Genomic DNA, 21,101 nt, shown 5'->3' with positions numbered 1-21,101 from the left:
AAACCAAGGAATATCAAGGAGAGGACAAACTTTTTTTTTAAGAGATAAAAATTTAAAGGAAAAATGGACCTGACACTTAATGTGAGTCTACTTTCTTTTTTGTTTGTTTGTTTTTGTTTGTTTGTTTTTTGCAATACGCGGTCCTCTCACTGTTGTGGCCTCTCCAGTTGCGGAGCACAGGCTCCGGACGTGCAGGCTCAGCGGCCACGGCTCACGGGCCCAGCCTCTCCGCGGCATGTGGGATCTTCCCGGACCGGGGCACGAATCCGTGTCCCCTGCATCGGCAGGACCCTCAACCACTGCGCCACCAGGGAAGCCCGAGCCTACTTTCTTAAGACCAAGACAAGGTCTTTTCACACGGCTTTGAGGTCTACAATCTGGGACCAAGTCCTGGCTGTGATACCTACTAGCTATGTGATCTCAGTCAAGTTACTAATTTTCTGAGCGCAGTTTCCCCATCTGTGGATGAAATGAGCAATTGCACCTCCCCCTGGGTTGTGGAAGGACGGACTGATGAAGACAAAGCTCGGCGTTTGGTCACCACCAAGCCTGGCCCCCGGGAGGCCACAGAATGAAAGCCAGGACACAGAAACACAGGTCTGGTCCCCTCCTCCAGGGGACTTTATGTAAGGGGAAGGGGCAAGACGAGATAAGAACTCAAATGGCTTATAAGGAAGGTAGTCTGGGTAGGCTTCAGATATGCCCAGTCTACGAAGATACTAATTTACCAACAACTTTTAAAAAATGACTTGGGGGCCTCCCTGGTGGCGCAGTGGTTGAGGGTCCGCCTGCCGATACAAGGGATGTGGGTTTGTGCCCCGGTCTGGGAGGATCCCACATGCCGCGGAGCGGCTGGGCCCGTGAGCCATGGCTGCTGAGCCTGCGCGTCCGGAGCCTGTGCTCCGCAACGGGAGAGGCCACAGCAGCGAGAGGCCCGCGTACCGCAAAAAAAAAAAAAAAAAAAATGACTTGGTCGGGAATTCCCTGGCGGTCCGCGCGGTTTGAACTCGGCGCTCTCACTGCTGGGGGCCCGGGTTCGATTCTATCCCTGGTCGGGGAACTAAGATCCCACAAGTCACACTGCTAAAAAAAAATGACTTGGTTCCTTTAGCCGACCGGCAATATCCTCTTGCCTTAGGGACTCAGCACCCACATACCTCACCTCATTCCCCTCTGACCACCTACCTAAATACTAAAAAGCACGCGCTCCCATCACGCTAACCCCTCACCTGGCTTTTTTTTTGTACATAGCATTTACCATCCCCTGATACATCCTGTGTGTATCCTGTGTGTACTGGAAATCTCCTCCCACAGAATATAAGCTCCATGGAAATAAGGTCTGCAGTTGTCTCGTTGCTGCTACATCCCTGGCAGCTACAACAGTGCCTGGCAGGAGTAGATGCTCAAGAAATGTAACTGAATGAAGGGACAGTCAAAGAGGGAATCATTCACGTTCTCAGTCTCAGAAGGCTCAGCGATCACCTGAACACTCTGCGGGGGCTCTGGAAGAATCTCTCCTCCAGTGGAGTCATTCCCACCACACCAACAGGGAAACTGAGTTAACGGAGTTTCTCAAGGTCAAACAGATTTGGGGCAGAACCCGGTGCAAACCGACACTGTGTCTACTTTCTGCATCTCCTGCTCTGTTCCCTAGTCCGGGCGCAAATGGTAACCTCCCCTGGAAGTGGCCCCACCCTGGAGGCCGGAGCTGTCACCAGCACAGGGTCTGTCACTCTGCCGATATCAGGACATCCCCCACGAGCAACGTCAGGGTGCCAAGCCTCCAACCCGCCAAGCAAGCATTTCTCTTTCCCCTTCCCCAAACCCCTGAAAGTGCCAATTTCCAGACGCTGTCACCCAAAAGAGCACTCTTGCAGCTCCTTAAACTGAGCATCGCATTAGGCTGGGGACTAATGTGCTAAGATCCTGGCGTGAGTCACCTCACAGCCTGGCTAAAATGTTTACTGCAACAATAATTTCAGCTTGCAGTTCCAAGCGCGAAGAGGACCTCCCAGAGGAAAACCCCTCACGACAGCCAATGGTTTTGAGCACCTGTGTCCACGACACGCCATCCTCCATGCCAGCTGCCACAGACCTTCTCAGAAACTATGTTTGGTCTTTAAGAACCAGACGCCAAAAGAGCGTGAAGGGTGGTAGGGTAGAGAGAACTCAGAACTTTCTGGTTCTGCTGCTGCCTTGATCCTGTTTCACACCAGGGATGCCATCTGTAGATCAGGAAAGGAGATTTCCACTGCTCTCTGCCCCAAAGGGACACCAAGAGAGCCACCGGAGTAAGAACCACCCCCAGACCTCAGAGACAGGCATTTCTCAGCTAAACCATGTCATTAGGATATTGTTATTATGAATACACAAGTGGGGTCTATATAGACACAAAGTAAACCTAGTTATCTCCACCCAGCCCTCTTCTACCTGTGTACATAATAACAGCCTCCATTGGCCCAACAGTCAGTCTTGGATCACTGAAGTATTTTAAAGACAAGACAAATGTCATCTCAACACAGCTCAGGAGGGTGGAGATGGAGCAGACAGCATCACATCCTAATGGGAACCTGAGTCAATGGGGGCACTAAGAGGTGCCCCACAAGTAAAGCTGACGACTTACATTCATTAGTATCAACTATGACCCAGGCAAGGTGCTTTGCAGACATGAGCTTTTTTTTTTTTAACATCTTTATTGGAATATAATTGCTTTACATTGCTGTGTTAGTTTCTGCTTTATAACAAAGTGAATCAGCTATACATATACATATCTCCCCGTTATCTCCTCCCTCTTGTGTCTCCCTCCCACCCTCCTTATCCCACACCTCTAGGTGGTCACAAAGCACTGAGCTGATCTCCGTTTGCTATGCAGCTGCTTCCCACTAGCTATCTATTTTACATTTGGTAGTATATATAAGTCCATGTCACTCTCTCACTTCGTCCCAGCTTACCATTCCCCCTCCCCGTGTCCTCAAGTCCACTCTCTATGTCTGCGTCTTTATTCCTGTCCTGCCCCTAGGTTCTTTATAACCATTTTTTTTTTTTTAGATTCCATATATATGTGTTAGCATACGGTATTTGTTTTTCTCTTTCTGACTTACTTCACTCTGTATGACAGACTCTAGGTCCATCCACCTCACTACAAATAACTCAATTTCGTTTCTTTTTATGGCTGAGCAATATTCCATTGTATATATGCGCCACATCTTCTTTATCCATTCATCCAGACATGAGCTTTTGTTTTGTTCTTGTTTTTGTTTTTTTTTGCGGTACGCGGGCCTCTCACTGTTGTGGCCTCTCCCGTTGCGGAGCACAGGCTCCGGATGCACAGGCTCAGCGGCCATGGCTCACGGGCCCAGCCGCTCCACGGCATGTGGGGTCTTCCCAGACCAGGGCACGAACCCACGTCCCCTGCATCGGCAGGCTGACTCTCAACCACTGCGCCACCAGGGAAGCCCCAGACATGAGCTTTTGAATGATCAAAATGTTAATCGAGATTATTAATATCTCCACTTTACAGATGGGTAAAATGGGTCTCAAAAAGATCAAGCAACTTGCCCAAGCCCTCCCATTTGCTTCTTCTTTGCATCTTTGCTCTGTTTCACACCAAGCTGTCTTGGTCTCTAACTGCTCTGTGCAACAGGGGAGGAGGTGGGACTGTCTCCAGCAGACCCAGCCCCTAAGCCAACCACCCAGGGACTCAAGCTCCTTCCAGGCCTCAGGGTCCCTCTTTCCGACCCTTGGTGACCCAAGACCTCAGTTGTTCCAGGACACCAGTGGCAGCTCAGCTAATCAGAGCCATCTGGTTGGTGGTCCCAGCCCCTGTGGCTAGAACTCTTGACGCTCAGGATTCCATCTCCTGGGGAAACCAATACAGGCAGTCTGGAATTAAGGCGCCTGGCAGTCGGCTTTCTTCTCATAGGAAAGAAATAATTATTAGGTAAATAAGCCTGGTGTTTCCCAGTTGGTAAGCTTCCTGCCTGGGAGAGGCATGCTGATGTCAATCCACAGACAAAAATGGAAATTCCAGTACCATGGCTTCAGGGCTTTGGGGCTTGGGCAAGTCCCTTAAACTCGGCCTTTTCTGACCTCATCTTCCTGGAGATAACACAGCCTCACTGCCAGGGTGGTGATAAGATTTTAAGACACCGCATATAGATTACTGGAACACACTGGGTGTTCAAGAAATAATAATCATGTGGTCCCCCCACCTCCGTTTTTCCTGGAAAAAGTATTCAAACTTGAACCTGATGATGACAGACCCTTCTCGGAAGCCCTTCCACCTTCCTACTGTGGAACCTGGAGGATCCAGGGGTTCCTGTGCCCCACCCTCCATGACCTAACTTCAGCGGGGAGGGACCAGCTGAGACCGGAACGGAATGGAACGGGCGCATCCACTCGGAACGTTTTAACACTCAAACGGGGCTCTCCGCTTGGTCTCCGCTTGGGGCGGATTAGCCAACGATGCACAATTAGACCTCCTCCGCGGAGATTTCTCTTTCTGCCTTAGTCGTTCAAGTGTACGAGAAACCTCTTCGCTCCTAGCAAATGCGAGCCCTCACTTTCCTCTACGCGGGGTGGCGGGAAGGCTCCCCTCGGCACTTTATGGGGCTGCCAGGTGGGTTACAGGTGCGGTCACAGGGGGCCTCCCCAACTTCGCGCGAGGCTGGCCCCTTTCCCACGCTTCCCAGATCAGGCGCGGGAAATGGCCCAAACCTGGGTCTCCAAGCGCCGCGGGATCGCACAGCTCCTGCAGGCTTGGCCTTGACCTCCCTCTGCAACTCTACAGGGGGCTCTTGCCGGAAAGCCGCGGAGCCCCACAACCCCTGCCCTCATGCTTAAGACTAACTCCGCGTCCCGCGCCTCTCCCCCTGCACCCCGTCCGGTGCTCTGGGTCAAGGGCGCGGCGAGAACTTTGCCACGAGCGGCGGCCCGATCCGGGCCGGGAGCGCCCCCGCGCGCCCGGCCCCGGCCCTCCCCCGGCCTGCGGCCGCGCCACCCTCCCCTCCCGGCGCGCACCTACCCGGCTGGCTGCAGTCGCCATCCGCTCGAACGGAGGGCGCCCCGGCGCGGGGCCGATCGCCGGGCCCCGCCGCGTCCGCACCCGGCTCGCAGGCTGCCGGTCCCGGGGGGCGCGCAGGCCCAGCTCCCGCCCCGCAGGAAGGCGCCGGCTCGCCCTGAGCCGCGAGCTGGCGGACGCGCTCCCAGGTGCCAGAGTCGGCCGCCCGCATGCCGCGTGCCCGAGGGGCGCTGCCCGCGGCGGCGCTGGCGGCTCCGACGGCGGGCGCCGGGCTCACAGCCCCCGGGGTCGCCGCCGCATCGGGGCGCAGCCGAGCGCCGGCCCCGCCGCCCGCCCGCGCGCGCGCGCCGGACCTGGTCTCTCCGTCTCGCCGGACGCCGCGAGGTCCGCGGCCGCCGCACACTAAGAATTCGGCCGCCGACCCTCTCACGTGGGAACGACTCTCACTCGCGCGGCTCCTCCTCCCGCTCCTTCCGGGCTGGCGAGGGCCGCCGCTCGCCCCGCCCCCGGCCCCGCCCCCGGCCCCTCCGCGGCGCCCAGACTCGCCCCAGGGCCGGGGGGAGGGCCGCGTCGCCCCTTTGTAAGCCCGGCCCTGGCCGCTCGGTGCATCCCCGGCATGGTCATTCCTGGAGAAACTCAGGGTTAGAAAGATGGCCAGTGTCACAGGGGTCGGGAGTGACAGGCCTGAATCCAGGTCTTTGAAAACCTCAAGTGTGTGCATCAAGGGGACAGCTGCCTGGTACCCCAGTTTGCATGTGTCTCTCCACTCTTCTGATACCCTTGGGACAGCCTTGCTAAAGAGCTGAAGCCCCAGCAAGTGGCCGAGAGAGGGCGGAAAGAGCGGGCAGGAAGAGGGGTGGGAGCTCTGGGGCATCTCCTTCACTCACCTGCACTGTGGTGTGGCCAGTCCTTCTTTAAGTGCATACAGTACTGGGCGCAATGGCTGGGCCAGTGGGGGAGGAAAACTGATATATGGTCCACACCTATGAGGAAGTTGTAAACTGGTGCGGGGCACGTCCTCCGTCTCAGCTTCCCCATCTATAAAATGGGGCATCAGGAATTCCCACCCTGTCCACCCTCAGTGCTACTTCTGAGCACCCCTCTGGGCAGCCATGTGGCAGGTGAGGTGGTTCCCAGGGGAGGTCAGGAGCTTGGCGCCCCGAGTGGGTGGGTGGGGCAGTTATTAGGCCAGTCAAGCCCTGTAGGAATTGGCTCCTTGGAGGGTCTGCAAATCAGAGCCCACCCACTGCAGCGGGTGTCCCTGTGGCTGACAGAGCTCGCTGTACGGTGAGTTTGCGGCTCTGAACCCCGTTTGATTTGGGGATTACGATGTTCTTTAGAAGGACTAATTATCTCCCCGCAGCCCTGGGTGGCAGGTCCGGTTTCCCCCTGTGGCAGACATGGGAAGGCGAGGCTACGTGGCTAGATAAGGAATCACACACTTCCCGTGGTGTCCTCAGTTTCCCCTTTCAGGCAGCATGCACCCCACCCCTTCTAGGCCTGGCTCAGTCACCTATGGCTCCCACTGGCCCAGGCCTGAGTTCTGGGAACTTATAGGTACTGGCATATGGCTCTCCAACCACTGGTGGGAACCAAATTACTTCCCCCCGCCAATCTCTAAAACCTTCTGCAGGTCACTTTCCTGACTGTGGGCAGGGAGCCCTGCGTCTGAGCAACCACTATGGCCTGGCCAACATCCACCATGGCCTTCCCAGGTTCCACCCCACCCCCTACTTTCCTTGCCCTCCCAATGACTGGGACACTAGCCCAGCTGTGGAAGGCCACAGGGCTGCCTCAGACCCCCTCCCCCTGTCGAACTGGACCCCTCAACTGCCCAGTGGAGGGCTGACAGGTACGCCAAACGCTGGTGGTGCTCGCGGCTCGGGAAGAAACCCACCCATGGGGTTAAACACCCATACAGCTCTGGGAGAAGGAAACTGACCCCACACCAAGTGACAGGAGATGCTAGGAATCCCCCAAGTCCCCTGCCTTTCCTGGGAAAACCATCAGAACAGAACAAAAGAAAGATCGCTCTGAGCCCTCATGGGAGAAGAAGCTGGGAGTGCCCCTGCATTCTGGAGACATCTGGTCCAGGAGACTCTGTTTTGGATGCCTTCAGGGATGCAACAGGGACACGACTGAGTGAGGTGGGCAGTGCAGGGACTGCTGTGGTCTGTTTCGCAGGGCGTTTAGGTTGTATTTTTTTTTTTTTTTGCGGTACGCGGGCCTCTCACTGCTGTGGCCTCTCCCGTTGCGGAGCACAGGCTCCGGACACACAGGCTCAGTGGCCATGGCTCACGGGCCTAGCTGCTCCGCGGCATGTGGGATCTTCCCGGACCGGGGCACGAACCCATGTCCCCTGCATCGGCAGGCGGACTCTTAACCACTGCGCCACCAGGGAAGCCCAGGTTGTATTCTTTGTACTTAGAAATTCTTTGCGTATTAAACTTGTAGGGAGGCTCTTCGCTTCCACAAGGAGACATGCTCTTTCCCGTATTTCTTGAAGTACATGGAACTCTTGGTCAACCTCCTAGTTTCCCACTTTTGATAGAAACATTCACTTTCCCGTTAACTCCATAACGAGAAAACAGCAGCGCAAGCACAAATATGTAGCACCTGCCACTTGGATTCAACGTCAGGGAGACCTTAGGAGCGATGGGGACTGCAGCAAACAAGAGGCCACCAGCCCCTGTAGCGGAGGCAGTAGATTGCTGTCATACAGGAACTTGGCTCTAGTGTTACTAGAGGTTCTGGATTTCTTTTTTTGGAGCTACTAGGAATATGAATTTTTTAAAAAAATTTATTTAATTTATTTATTTTTGGCTGTGTTGGGTTTTCATTTCTGCATGCAGGCTTTCTCCAGTTGTGGCTAGCGGGGGTTACTCTTTGTTGCGGTGCACAGGCTTCTCCTTGCGGTGGCTTCTCTTGTTGTGGAGCACGGGCTCTAGGTGCGCAGGCTTCAGGAGTTGTGGCTCGCGGGCTCTAGAGCACAGGCTCAGTAGTTGTGGTGCACAGGCTTCAGTAGCTGTGGCACGTGGCTCAGTACTTGTGGCTCGCGTGCTCTAGAGCGCAGGCTCAGTAGTTGTGGCGCACAGGCTTAGTTGCTCCGTGGCATGTGGGATCTTCCCGGACCAGGGCTCGTACCCATGTCCCCTGCATTGGCAGGCGGATTCTCAACCACTGCGCCACCAGGGAAGCCCAGGAATATGAATTTTTATGTGAAGTCTAAATTTGAAATGTTGGCAACTTTTTAAAACCTAAGAAGAAAGAGGAGAGGGAGGAGAAAGAACAACAAAGGAAATATGTCTAGAAGTTTCTATTTGGCCTGTCGGTCCCCTCTGCAACCTCTTAGGAGTCTGCACGTGTTTTCTACTGACGTTTCAATGATCCAAGCTGTTTCTCAAGCCCCCCAGCCCTGGGGAAATTCTGCTGCTCTCCTTTCTCAGCCAAGTTTGGCCTGGGTGTGTGTGTGTGTGTGTGTGTGTGTGTGTGTGTGTGTGTGTGTGTTTTCCCCACACTCAGGGCCAGGAATTCACATGGCAGTTGGGCACACCTGCCTTTGCTTTCTGGGGTTTTCAGACTGCCCAGGCCTCCCCATTTGGCTTCAGCCTCTCTGTCTCCCTCCCTCTCTCTCTGTCCACAGCTCTGCTAGCAGGCCAACCTCTGACAGCAGCAGCCTGCAGCCTTCCAGAAAACCATCTGCCTTGGGTGGGAGGTCTTTCCTCCTGGAGGTATGTTTCTGATTCTGAGGACACCCTGGGCCTACGAGATGTTTCTGCTCAGCTCTGCAACAGGAGATGCAACAGCCGGGAAGTGACAGCCCATTTTCTGCTCTGAGCAGCTTGGGCAGGCCCTCTAGGAACGGCAGCTCCAGGGTGGTCTTTATCAGAGACTCCAAGCCCAGGTTGGCTTCTGAACGTGCAGCCTTGCAGAAGGGCCCTATGCTGGGGTTAATGTCGTTGCCTTGAAATTCTTAATTATTTTTGAACTAATGGCCTCACATGTTCATTTTGCATTGGGATCCGCAAATTATGTAGCTGGTCCTATTCCCAGAAGATCTACCCGGCCTCCATGGGTGATGCTAAGAATTGATGTTGGAGACAGCTGGGCCTGGGATGTGGCCACTCTGTCCTTCTCCAGTGTACATTGTATCCAGCCTCTGCAAGGCAGCGGGAAGGGAGGATTTGGGTGTGGGGAAAAGATGCAGGAATTGGCCCCATCCAGTCCTCCTGACAACTCATAAGGAGCAAAGGCACAGTGAGAATTCGAGGTGGGGGCGGGCAGGGGTGGGGATGGGTGACCCAGCCTGAGGATTGGGAGGCTGCTCTAGTTCTAAGCTCTGAGGCCAGACGATGTCCCCATGACCCCGACCTCAGGCCAATACAGCGCCACCAAAGGAAACAAAAAGGAGGCTGGGGCACAGGGACACAAGGGATCAGTGCAGTTCCCATTCACAGTGTACCTTCATTGCCAGGGGAACTCCCTTTAGATCACAGGAGCAAGTGACATGACAAGATATATTTGGCTTAAGGAACAAAACCAGAAACGTTGTACTAAAGAACTCCACTATATTCGGTATCTACTTGAAATTGAATATTTGAGCCCACTGGAATTTTTCAGGTTTTTTTTTTTTTTTCTTGGCTGTGTTTTTAGTATTTGTAGAGGAGGTTTTACTGAGATCTTCCAGCCAACAGTGCTCTTTTCAAACACCTGGCACTAAGACAAGGTAGCAACTGTGGATTCTTAGGAATCCGCGCTGTTTTGTCTATTTAACACCCTCATGAGTTCCTGGAGTCTGGAGACCTCGGTAGCGATCCCCTAGCTTGTGTGTGACTGTGGCAAAGGGTCATTCTGTCTCTGCAACTAAGCACCCTCACCGGCAAAAGCAAAATGAAGGGCCGGGTCAGCAGATGTGAGGAGGGCCTTGCCAGCTCTGCCCGCTATGGTTGAGTGAGTCTTTTTAATCCTTCTCATGATGGTTGTGGGGGTATGTTTGGTGTGTGTTGCTAGTAGTGAGAGCAAGTGTATTAGTTATCTGCTGCTGCGTGACAAATCTCCCCGGAACGCAGAGGCTTGACACAAGAAGCATCTATTACCTCTCAGTTTCTGTGGGTCAGGAATCCAGGGTGGCCTGGCTGGGTGCCTCTGGCTCAGGAATTCTGTGCAGGCTGCCGGCAAGGTGTCAGCCGGGGAGCAAAGGCACAGTCAACTCAAGGCTCTCCTTGGGGAGTATCTACTCCCCAGCTCACTCATGTGGCTCTGGAAGGATTCTGTTTCTTGTGTTGGACTGAGAACCTCAGCTCCTCCTCGGCTGTGGGTCTGAGGCCACCCTCATTCTTTGCAATAGAGCTATAGATCTACTTGAAAAATCGCAGCTTGCTTCCCTCAAGGGCTTCAAGGGCTTCAAGCAAGAAAGGGTGTGCACAAGATGGAAACCTCTGTCTCTGTAACCTAATCTTGGAAATGGCATCCATCACCTTCTCCCCGTTCTGTTCATTAGAAGTAGATCACAGGACTTCACTAGCTGTGCAGTGGTTAAGAATCCACCTGCCAATGCAGGGGACGTGGGTTCGAGCCCTACTCTGGGAAGATCCCACATGCCGCAGAGCAACTAAGCCCGTGCGTCACAGCTACTGAGCCTGCACTCTAGAGCCCGCGAGCCACAACTACTGAACCCGCGTGCCACAACTATCGAAGCCCGCGCGCCTAGAGCCCGTGCTCCACAACAAGAGAAACCACTGCAATGAGAAGCCCGCGTACCACAACAAAGAGCAGCCCCCACTCGCCGCAACTAGAGAAAGCCTGCACGCAGCAACGAAGACCCAACACAGCCATAAATACATAAATAAATAAAAATTAAAAAAAAAAGTGAATCACTAGGTCCTGTCCACCCTGGATGGGAGGGTTTGACTACAGGAAGCAGGGGTCACTGAGGGCCATCTTGGAGGCTGCCCACCCCAGGAGGCTGGGGACACATTTTGGGGAGGCAGAGAGAGCAGGACTCAAATCCTGGCTCTGATACGCACTAGTGTATGATCTAGAAGAAATGATTTCACCCCTGGAAGCTTCGGTTTCCTCCTCTGTAAGATGGAGATGACTGTGGCCACTACCTCATAGGGCTGTGGAAGGAAGTTTCAATGAGAAGAGGCACACGCAGGGCTCCTGAATGGTGATTAGCACAAGGTAAACCCTCGCAAAAGTGGGCTTGAGGACATTCCGGGAGGAGGCCGGAGTGACGTGCCCATTGTTTCCAAGCCAGATAAGCATTACCAGCTATTCCATGGAGATCTGCAGCCTTTGATCTATTTCTCAGAAGTCCTTCTGGCAGGCCCTGGGATGTCTTTGTGGCTGACGCCACCAGTGGCTACGTACTGATCTCCTCTTCTTCCCTTGGCCATCCCAGTAGGACTCGGGGGCACAGGTGCAGCGGGAAGGATTAGACTGGGATTTTCCCCTACACCTACTTAGACCTCAGCCCTTGGGGGGTGGAGGATTTTACCTCTGTTCCATCCTGCCATCTGTCCTGGCGAGGACTTCTTGGCTGGAGACCTTTGTGCGCCTGTCATGGGCTCATTGGTATTCTTTGCTGATCTTTCCTGGGTCCCAGATGACCTGATGAAGATCCTGATCACCTCTGCCAGAAGAAACTTAGCCCAAAGCCAGGCACTGAAGTATTTTCACTGAGTGCGGCTGTCTTCTGTGCCCTGTCTCTCAGACCATCTTGCGTCCCAAATTAGACTCTCAGCTGTACCAAAAGGAAAAAGTCCGTCCTCATCCAGGGGCCATATCTCTCCCGTCTCCTCTAAGCCTCTTTCTGGGGAGTTCATGTCAAGCAGGGAGGTTTCTGCAGAAAGCTGAAATGTTGCAGCTTATTCAGAATAAATAACAATAACATCAAAAATACTACGACTTGGGGACTTCCCTGGTGGTGCAGTGGTTAAGAATCTGCCTGCCAATGTAGGGGACATGGGTTCGATCCCTGGTCCGGGAAGATCCCACATGCTGCGGAGCAACTAAGCCCGTGTGCCACAACTACTGAGACTGCGCTCTAGAGCCCGAGAGCCACAGCTACTGAGCCCACATGCTGCAACTACTGAAGCCCGCGCGCCTAGAGCCCGTGCTCTGCAACAAGAGAAGCCACCGCAATGAGAAGCCCGTGCACCGCAATGAAGAGTAGTCCCCGCTCACCGCAACTAGAGAAAGCCCGCGCGCAGCAACGAAGACCCAACGCAGCCAAAATACTATGACTTCTAATAATAATAGGCAAACATTTACACAGCATTTACTATATGTGCCGGGCACTGTTCTAAAAACTTTAGACATTCATTTAATTCTCCCAACAACTCTGAGAGTTACATGTACTATTATTATCATCCCCATTTTACAAATGAGGAGACAGACACAGAGAAGTTAAGTCACTTACCCAAAGGCACACAGCCAATGAGTGTTGTAGGCAGGACTCAAGCTTAATGTAGTCTGGCTGCAGAGTTTGGGCTAATAACCATCATGCTACCTTGGAAAAAGTTGTCACTGAGCACACACTTCACCCCAGGGACTGTCCTTTCTAGATCATTCAACCCTCCAAACCACTGTATCCCCATGTCCCAGCTGAGAAAACTGAGGTTTAGGGAAGACAAAGGGACTTATCCAAGATGACGTGGCTGTTCAATGCAGGGTTGGGAGTCTAACCCTCAGAAGTGAGGGGTGTTCTCTGGGGGAATGCCTTGCATGTCAGGGTTATGGAGAATGCCTGCCTGTGGGCACAGTGGAATAGTCAACCCTTCCTTGATTACCTACCTCCTGGACATGGGACTCAGGGAACCCTCAGCAGGGCATCTGGGGATGGGACCTCTGCTGCCCCCGGTGGCCACTGGAGGTACTTTACCTTCCTCAACTGTGGGTTGGTGGCTCCTGGGAATGAGACCACTATGTCCACCACCACAATTTTCAGGCCCCGTGTCTCCACTTCCTATGTGTGATTTAAGAGACACAGAGAGCTATGGGCCAGTGAGTGCCCAAGATAAGAATAATGGTCACTGTTTACTGAGCGCTTCCATCTCTGTGCCAGGCACTCTGCCGGGTACTTGTTACTTAAATGTTATAATTTAATTTACCAATGCACAGAGATAGAATCATCATTGTTAAGGGTTATTTATAATATTGGATAGAGCACTTTACACACATTAGCTCATTTTTATCCTCACGACACTACATAAGTACTACCACAATCCTCACTTTATCAATAAGGAAGCCAAGGAACAGAGAGGTTTAGTAGCTTGCTTGAGGTCACCCAGTAGAATAGGATGGAGCTAGGAGGTAGAGGCAGGCAGTTCTGGCTCCAGAGCCAGTTTTCTTAATTATTATGCCACTATTTTGTATTATTATAAAAATTATTAGTATTCTGATTTTACAGTTGAAGAAACCAAGGCTTAGAGAGTGGAAGGATTTGTCTAAGGTCACACTGCTGGTAAGTTTAGACCCAGTATTTCAACCACGTCTGTCTTCATTTATTCATTCGTTGGCTCAACAAATACCGATTGTGTACCAACCATGTGGCAGGCACAGTACTGGGCTCCGGAGGTGAAGCACCATGAGGTCTAGCCTGCCATGGGGACCCGGGTGTACCAGCGCGTGACACCAAGCGGGCCTAAGGCAGGCCCCTGGGGAAGACTGGCAATTCCTGCAAAGTTGAAACTATTCCTCCCGGCCCGGAACCAGGAAGGGTCTGGATTCCTAGATCACTGCTCTCCCAGTTTCATCTCCATGGCAAATACCTGCAGAATGGCTCTTACAGGGACATGGAAAAGAAAACCGATTAGACTCGGGAGAGGCTGTGGTGAGGGTCTGCGGCATGGAGTTCTAGACTTTGCTTTCTGCAACTGCCCTTTACTTACTAGTAAAGTTGGGCAAGTCGGGCCACCTTCCGGGGGCCTCAGTTTCCCCACCTGTGAAATGGGGATGAGAATACTTGCCTATCTCCCCATGACTGTCCTGTGAGGAACAAAGGAGACCGGAAGTGCGAAAGCCCACGTAACTGCAGAGGGCCAAACACCCAGGCTGAGGGGCCGGTTAAGGAACCATTTGGTTATTTGCTTGTTCATTTCTTGGGGTCCGCCTGCACTCAGCATCTGCCATGAGTCCACTCCTGCCCTAGATACTGTGGGGAAGGGTGACAGGCTCCCAAGTGTAGAAAGGTCACGGTCCACTTGGACGTTCAGGTGAGAAAGGAGAACGGCTGGTAGATATGACTCTGATTGTGGCTCTCTGTGCCACAGAGGCCTTACCACTGGGACAGTGACGAGCCCTTGCCACCTCCCTCCCCAAGGAAACAAAACGATCTCAAAGACCAGGCTAGCAAATGGCTTCAATATTCTTGCAGGCAGGGTGAGCGCTGAGGCCCAGAGATGCTGGCCTGGCCTGTCCCTTTAAGGCTTAAAGTGCCAATCTCTCCTAAAGCAACAGCTCTCACAGTGGTCAGAAGCAAGTTGGAACCATGGAATAAGAACCTTGTGCAAAGGCCTGGGCCTTTCATGTGAAGGTCTCTGAGCTACCTGCAAGTAGTAATTAGGCATCTCAGCACCGAGGTGGGGTATATCTGTTCAAAGACAAAGCTGGCTTCTCCTTCGGAGAAACAGAAGTCCAGAGAGGCTCAGATACCTGTCCAGAGACACACAGAAAATCAGGGCCCAAGCAGACTGACTTCAGGAAGCCCTAGAGCAGTGGTTCTCGAAGTGTGGCCCCTAGACTAGCTGTATCAGCACCATCCCTGTGCATGTATGAGAAACGCAAATTCTCTGCCCCATCCCTACCTCCTGAGTCAGAAATTCCTGGGGTGGGGCCTGACAGTCTGTTTTAACAGCCCTCTCCATGTAACCCTGATGCTGATAAAGGTGAGGGCCACTGCCAATGCCTGGAGGAAGGACTGCTAGGTCTTCATGTCCTTCTGAGTTGCCGGGTAGGAACGAGGCAGTGGAGCAGAGCAAGGTCATTTTGTCAGCGGCTGTGGCATCACAGCTACATAACCACCCCTCCTCCACCCTGATGGCTTTTTGCACCCAGAGTCCAAACCCTAGGGGCCTCCCTTGTCAGGAGGCCACCTGCCTGGGCTCTGGGAGGCCTGTCCACACACGCCCCCGGCCGCTTTCCTGTAATTACAGGCTCTACCTGCTTGTCCGCCCACCAGAACTCAGGCATGTCAGCCAGAGCGACTCCGGCTTCTCCCACCCTGAAGGCAGAGCATGCATGGCCTCCATCAGCACCTCAGGCTCTGTGTCCACAAGGCCTCCAGCAAAGCCAGGAACGGGCCTGACGTTGCCCCCAGCGGCCGCTGTGTGGGCTGAGCTCAGGAAGAAGATCATTCTGTACCCTGGACATCAGGAAGTAACCTTAGGCCCTGGTCTCCGGGTTCTCAGGGCAGAAATCGGCAATGGCCCCTAGTCCCACAAGGACTAATTAGAATTTGTTTAAATTCTTTTTTCCCCAGAACTGTCCTTTACATATCTTTGGAACTGGTTTCAGGAGGCAGATTTGTCGAACAGCTACGTGGAAGGACTGTCATCTTCCCCCTGAAGTTTCTCATTAAAACAAACAAGCAGAAATGTGTTGTCTAATGTGAAAGGAGCTGCATTCTTTTTGTTTTTAAAGATCTGACCTTTGAAAGTAGGATGTTTCTCCCAGATTAGGGGCCTGGTGGAGGGATGCTCTTGGATTCCTGGAGTTGAAGGACAACCCCACGAGCTGCTGGGTGAGCCCAGTCCCACCTCCCTTGTAAATTCAAGGCGGGGACAGGGTTTTAAACTGATACATGCCCAGGGCACCAGGCATACAGCAAGCACACACTCGGATCTGTGGATTGTTGGAAAGATCCTGAGTTCTGGCTCAGGGCCTCCTAGTTGCCTTCTGCTAAGCTTAACAAGTCCCTTCCCATTTCTTCTAAGAAAAGGATCCCATGTCTTAATAAATAACAACAGCTACCTTTCACTGTGGGCCCAGTGGTATGATAGGCCCTCTAGTGGTTTTATCTCATTTAATCCCTCAACTGCCCTATGAGAGGGGGTACTGTCGTGATGCCCACTTTATTTATTTATTTTTTATTAATATTTTTTTAGGCTGTGCCGTGAGGCATGTGGCACCTTAGTTCCCTGACCAGGGGTTGAACCCATACCCCCATGCATTGCGAGCTTGGAGTCTTAACCACTGGACCACCCGGGAAGTCCCATGATACTCACTTTAAAGCAGGGTAAACTGAGGGTAAGAGAAGGGATCAGAGGTTGCAAACCGGTGGACCTAGAGCCAGTTACTGCCTGTGAATATGTTTTCTTTTCCTAGTATTCTACTAAAAAGCATTTTAAAAATTAGTTGCCAACACTTAAAAATTTGGATAAATTACACCAAAAAATTCAGATATTTAGCTTTATTTTGAAAACATCAGGAGGTCTGGTGATAGAACCCCCATTCCATCCCACAGGGTAACAGTGTGTCCTCCATCCCTCATCCCCTGCTCCCTCGTTCCTGTAAGTCAGCACATGGGGGCTCCAGGCACGGAGTCCACAACCGCTGGTCTTAGGCCACAGGTGGTGATGGGCAAAGTCAGTGCTTGTCTGGGTCTGTCTGTCTGTCTGTCTATCTGTCACTCTATGTGTATCTCACCAGTGCCCACTTCCAGGAGAACCTGATGTTAGATGAGAAGGAACACAGGACAAGGGAGTCAGGAGATGTGGGTGTTCGTTCTGTTGACTGGGTGGCCTTGGGTCAACGCTTTTCCCTCCCCGGGCCTCAGTTTTCCCATCTATACAATTCGGAGGTTGGATAAAAAGATCTCCCAGAGCCCCTCTGCTCCTATCAGCCTAAGGAAGGCTCCCCTCAGCTGCAGAGCCCGTTGGGAAACTGTCTGAGGGCTTGCAGACAGGCCAGGTGCGGGCTTGCCCACCTGAGCCGTCCTGTGGCCATGAGCACCTCTGGGCAGGGAGACGGTCTCACAGACCCAGAGCTCTGCCATCAGCACCAGCAGGGGCCAACAGTCTCACTCTTCCCAGTGATGGAAAGGCGGCTTCCACCCGTGAAGCAGCCTCCAGCATTGCTAACCTAATTACACAGAGAAAAGAGTCCATGAGGATGACCCAGACTCGCCGCTCTGAAATGCAGGATTCCTGGGCTGGGAGGTGGAACCAGCTTGTCCCTGCCCAGGTCAGTCTGAGGACAAGAATGCCCGCTGGGCCCTGGGTAAGCCAGGTGGGGTTCTGTGCTGCCAAGAGGAAATACTCATTCGAGTCCCAGGAACAGAAAGCATGCATTCTTCCACCCTTCTCTTTCTTCATCCTACAAGCACGTGACAGAGGAGGAAACTGAAGCCCAGAGAGGGGGAGTGATTGCCCAAGGTCACACAGCAAATCAGTGCCAGAGTCAGATGACCGCTCAGGCTTCTTGACCCCCTTCCTGGGGTACTTTCCATATTCTCTATCGCTTGGGAGTCTAGAACCCTCCACCTCTTTGGAATTGGGCTTCAGAAGGGGGTTGGAGTGGCCTGTGTGGGCAGAGACTGTCTGTGTAGTCCAGAGCCCTAACATGGGCTTGTGCACAATGCCTAAGACACAAACCACTGCTGAGAGAATGGGGGACCCGTGGGCCCAGCAGGTGTGAGCCGCCCAAAGCTTATAGGTTGGAAGCTTGGTCTGTAGGAAAGGTCGCAAAGCCCACATTTGGCTCACAGACATATTCTGGTCTTCCCACAATGTTTAAAACAAATTCATGTTAGTTGCCAACACTTAAGAATCAGGGAATTTTTCTTCTTCTTTTTTTGTTGGTTATCTCTACAGTAGTGTGTACAAGTCAATTCCAAACTCCCAGTCTATCCCTCCCCCCACCCCTCCCCCCTGGTATAAGTTCATTCTCTAAGTCTGTGAGTCTGTTTCTGTTTTGTAAATAAGAATCAGGGAATTTCACATAAAGGACAGGATTTCTGGCTTCTTTTGAAGAGTCTCAAAATCTGGCAGAAGCTGGACCACATTTCCACCTGGCCGTGGCTGGCAGGACATGGGTGCGCTCCCTCTCGTTCACCATCTCCACCATCCTTCCCGGTCTCTGTGACCTCCCTGCATGTACGTTTGGGGATTTCAACTGCCCCCCTGCCCCCCACGGCCTCCCATGCTAAAGTCACCCCCTCTCTCATCCTGGTCACCCCAGGGGAAATTCTGGTTCTCATTGGTTCCCATTGGAGGGCAGCTTTGCCCCACAGGGCACATTGGGCCATGTCTGGAGACATTTTGGGTTATCACAATCAGGGAGGGGACTTAACTACTGGCATCTAAAGGGTAGAGGCCAGGGATGTTGCTAAACATCCTACGATGCACAGGACAGAACCCCAAACAAGGAAGTATCTGGCCCCAAACATCGGTAGTGCTGAAGTTGAGAAACTCTGAGCTGAATCAGCAGAGCCCCGGGCCAGGAACAGGATCTGGAGAGGGAGGGTCACCCATGCTGGGGACTGACTGCACACTGAGCACCATGTTAGGCAAGCGGGGAGAAAGCCAGGATGTGTAAAGTGTGGCCCCGGCTCTCTGGGTGCCCGGGGGGTGGAGGTGGCCAGCTGAGGAGGGGGCATCCGGAAATGTAGAGGAGGGGGCTCCCTCCACCAGGTACATCAGCAGGGTCTCAAGGGCAGAGGCGCAGTCAGGATGGGCAGAGATGGGGAGATGAGCATTCTGGGCAGAGAAAACAGCCTAAGCCAAGGGGTGGTGGCAGTAGCAGACGCAGAGGCACACATCTGAGATGAGATGTCTTCAGTTAGGTGGGAGGGACGCTGGGTGGGAAGCAAGGGCATGGTGTTGGAGGAGGAGATTGTGGACAGGATGTAAGGGGTCTCCAAGTCAAGCTAAGTGGGAGAGAGAGGGCAGCCCATGGCGAATCCTTGCAAAGGTAGTGGAGTATTAACTTTGTGACCTTGGAGAAATCACTTTAATTCTCAGAGCCTCAGTTTCCTCATCTGTTCAATGGGATAATAAGAGTGATTAAAAACTGTCACACGTAGAACTCACCATTTGCCAAGGCACTGAACTATATCTGATGTATTTAATCCTCAGAGAAGCCCTACAAAGTATACAGCACTATTATTTCCAATTGTATAGCAGAGGAAACTTCAAGATATGGATAGGTAAAACAACTTTAACTTTCCCAAGGATACTACTAGTAAGGACCAAAGGTGAGATTTGAACCTAGGCAGTCTGGCTCCAGCACATGCTCTTAGTTGTTCTGCTATTCTGTCTCTCTAGAACCTTCTGGGTGAGTTGTCCTTAAGAATAAATGAAATGCTCCTCTTTTCTCTTGCCGCCATCACACGTGCGGTTGAATTTGCTCTCGCCATGTCTTCCCACAAGACTTTGAGGATCAAGCGATTCCTGGCCAAGAAACAAAAGCAGAATCGTCCCATTCCCCAATGGATTCAAATGAAAACTGGTAATAAAATCAGGGCTTCCCTGGTGGCGCAGTGGTTGAGAGTCTGCCTGCCGATGCAGGGGACACGGGTTCATACCCCGGTCCGGGAGGATCCCACATGCCGCGGAGCGGCTGCGCCCGTGAGCCATGGCCGCTGAGCCTGCGCGTCCGGAGCCTGTGCTCCGCAAAGGGAGAGGCCACAACAGTGAGAGGCCCGCGTACCGCAAAAAAAATAAAATAAAATAAAATAAAATCAGGTACGACTCCAAGAGAAGACATTGGAGAAGAACCAAGCTGGGTCTATAAGGAAGCTCACATATGAAGTGGTGCACATTTATGCTGTGTCAAGGTCAAGTGCGCCTTACCACATCAGAACATCACTACTGTCTGAACAGCTGCCTGTGTGATGGGAGAAATAGAACGGCTCACTCCTCTTGATATTTCCTCACCACTGCTCACTGTCTAGCTCAGTAATAAATATGTGAAACCTTTAAAAAAAAATAAATGAAATAAAGCAGGGAAGATGCCCAGCACAATCCTGGCACTGAGTTAGTGCAGAAGCAAGTGACACATTGCATAGAGTCCCAGCCCAGGTTGATGGAGCAAAGCCCAGTTCACAACATCAATGAAGAGAGGTGCCAGAGATGTTCTGGAGTGGGCACATCTGCTCTGTGAAGAGATGGGGGTAGAGGAAGGGTGCCCCTCCACTCAGGTGAGAAACAGCTAAGCCAGGTTTCTGGAAATGCATCTCCATTTGCAGTGCCCCCCCCCGACACACACACCTCGCTGTCTCTTTAACACCTCCAGGACTTTGCTCACTCCATGCTCCCTGCCTGGAATGTTCTTTCTGCCTCCACTAAACCCCTTCCGTCTAGTCTATCCCTTGCAACAGAGCTCAGAGGATACTTCTTTCTGGAAGCAGTTCAGGACATGCCCAGGCAGAGTAATCACGCCTTGTCTTTGTACCCAGAGCATTTTTCCAAACTCAATTTGCCTCCTGGGGCATCATCTCAGAGCGGCTCATCCTTCACCAGCATGTCCGTCTCCTGGGGATCTTGTTAAAATGCAGATTCAGGAGTGGGGTCTGAGCTCCCAGGAAGTGCTTATATGCCGTTGGTCCAGGGAACACACTCTTGAGTCCCAGAGTCTCAGGGCACTTCCTGGGAGTCATCGTCCTCCACGGACAGGATACTCCTCTGGGGCAGGGGCTTCATTTTATTTTTTATACAGCAGGTTCTTATTAGTTCTCCATTTTATACATATTAGTGTATACATGTCAATCCCAATCTCCCAGTCCATCCCACCCCCACCCCCACCACCACTTTCGCCCCTTGGTGTCCATACGTTTGTTCTCTACATATGTGTCTCTATTCCTGCAGGGGCTTCATTTTAAAGGCCAGCACGGGGGGGTGGGGGGAGGAACGGAGGGAGAGTGTTGACCCATCAGTGGAGGGATGGCCAGATTGAATACTTCAATTTGACTCACAGCTTCTCTGTTTCAGCGACACCCTCCTTCCAGATCTTCAGAAGAAGGAGGCATATCAAGTGCTCCATGACTGAGGATAGCCTGGGATTTATTTCATTGCCACCTACCCTCAGGGGTGAGCACCTAGGGTCGCTAGCTTGTCCCCTAGAAAAGGATGAAATCACT

The 21,101-nt window shown here is 52.6% G+C and overlaps 2 protein-coding genes across 3 annotated transcripts in view; one reads left to right on the top strand and one right to left on the bottom strand.

Annotated features, from left to right (window-relative positions):
- KAZN (kazrin, periplakin interacting protein) overlaps window positions 1–21,101 on the bottom strand; it is a 461,225-nt gene that overhangs the window by 152,438 nt on the left and 287,686 nt on the right. Inside the window, exon 1 of one of the 2 annotated variants that reach the window (XM_065875272.1) lies at window positions 5,024–5,231. The exons of the other annotated variant lie outside the window; for it this stretch is intronic. Within the exon in view, the coding sequence (XP_065731344.1) occupies window positions 5,024–5,231 (208 nt within the window). Of the gene's footprint in view, window positions 1–5,023; window positions 5,232–21,101 lie in introns of those variants that run through there. 2 annotated transcript variants of the gene reach the window in all.
- LOC136121386 (large ribosomal subunit protein eL39-like) lies at window positions 19,378–19,756 on the top strand. Its single transcript, XM_065875283.1, has 2 exons — window positions 19,378–19,502; window positions 19,708–19,756. Exons 1-2 carry the CDS (start codon window positions 19,378–19,380, stop codon window positions 19,754–19,756), a joined length of 174 nt encoding a protein of 57 aa, XP_065731355.1.

This window comes from Phocoena phocoena, chromosome 1, assembly GCF_963924675.1.
Source record: "Phocoena phocoena chromosome 1, mPhoPho1.1, whole genome shotgun sequence".
Classification (NCBI taxonomy): domain Eukaryota; kingdom Metazoa; phylum Chordata; class Mammalia; order Artiodactyla; family Phocoenidae; genus Phocoena; species Phocoena phocoena.
This window is presented reverse-complemented; position numbering and strand designations above follow the sequence as displayed.

Coding starts and splice junctions, on each gene's coding strand:
- LOC136121386 (XM_065875283.1), top strand. CDS start 19,378: ATGTCTTCCCACAAGACTTTGAGGATCAAGCGATTCCTGGCCAAGAAA. Junction 19,503..19,707: donor AGGGCTTCCCTGGTGGCGCA/GTGGTTGAGAGT, acceptor AAATAAAATCAG/GTACGACTCCAAGAGAAGAC.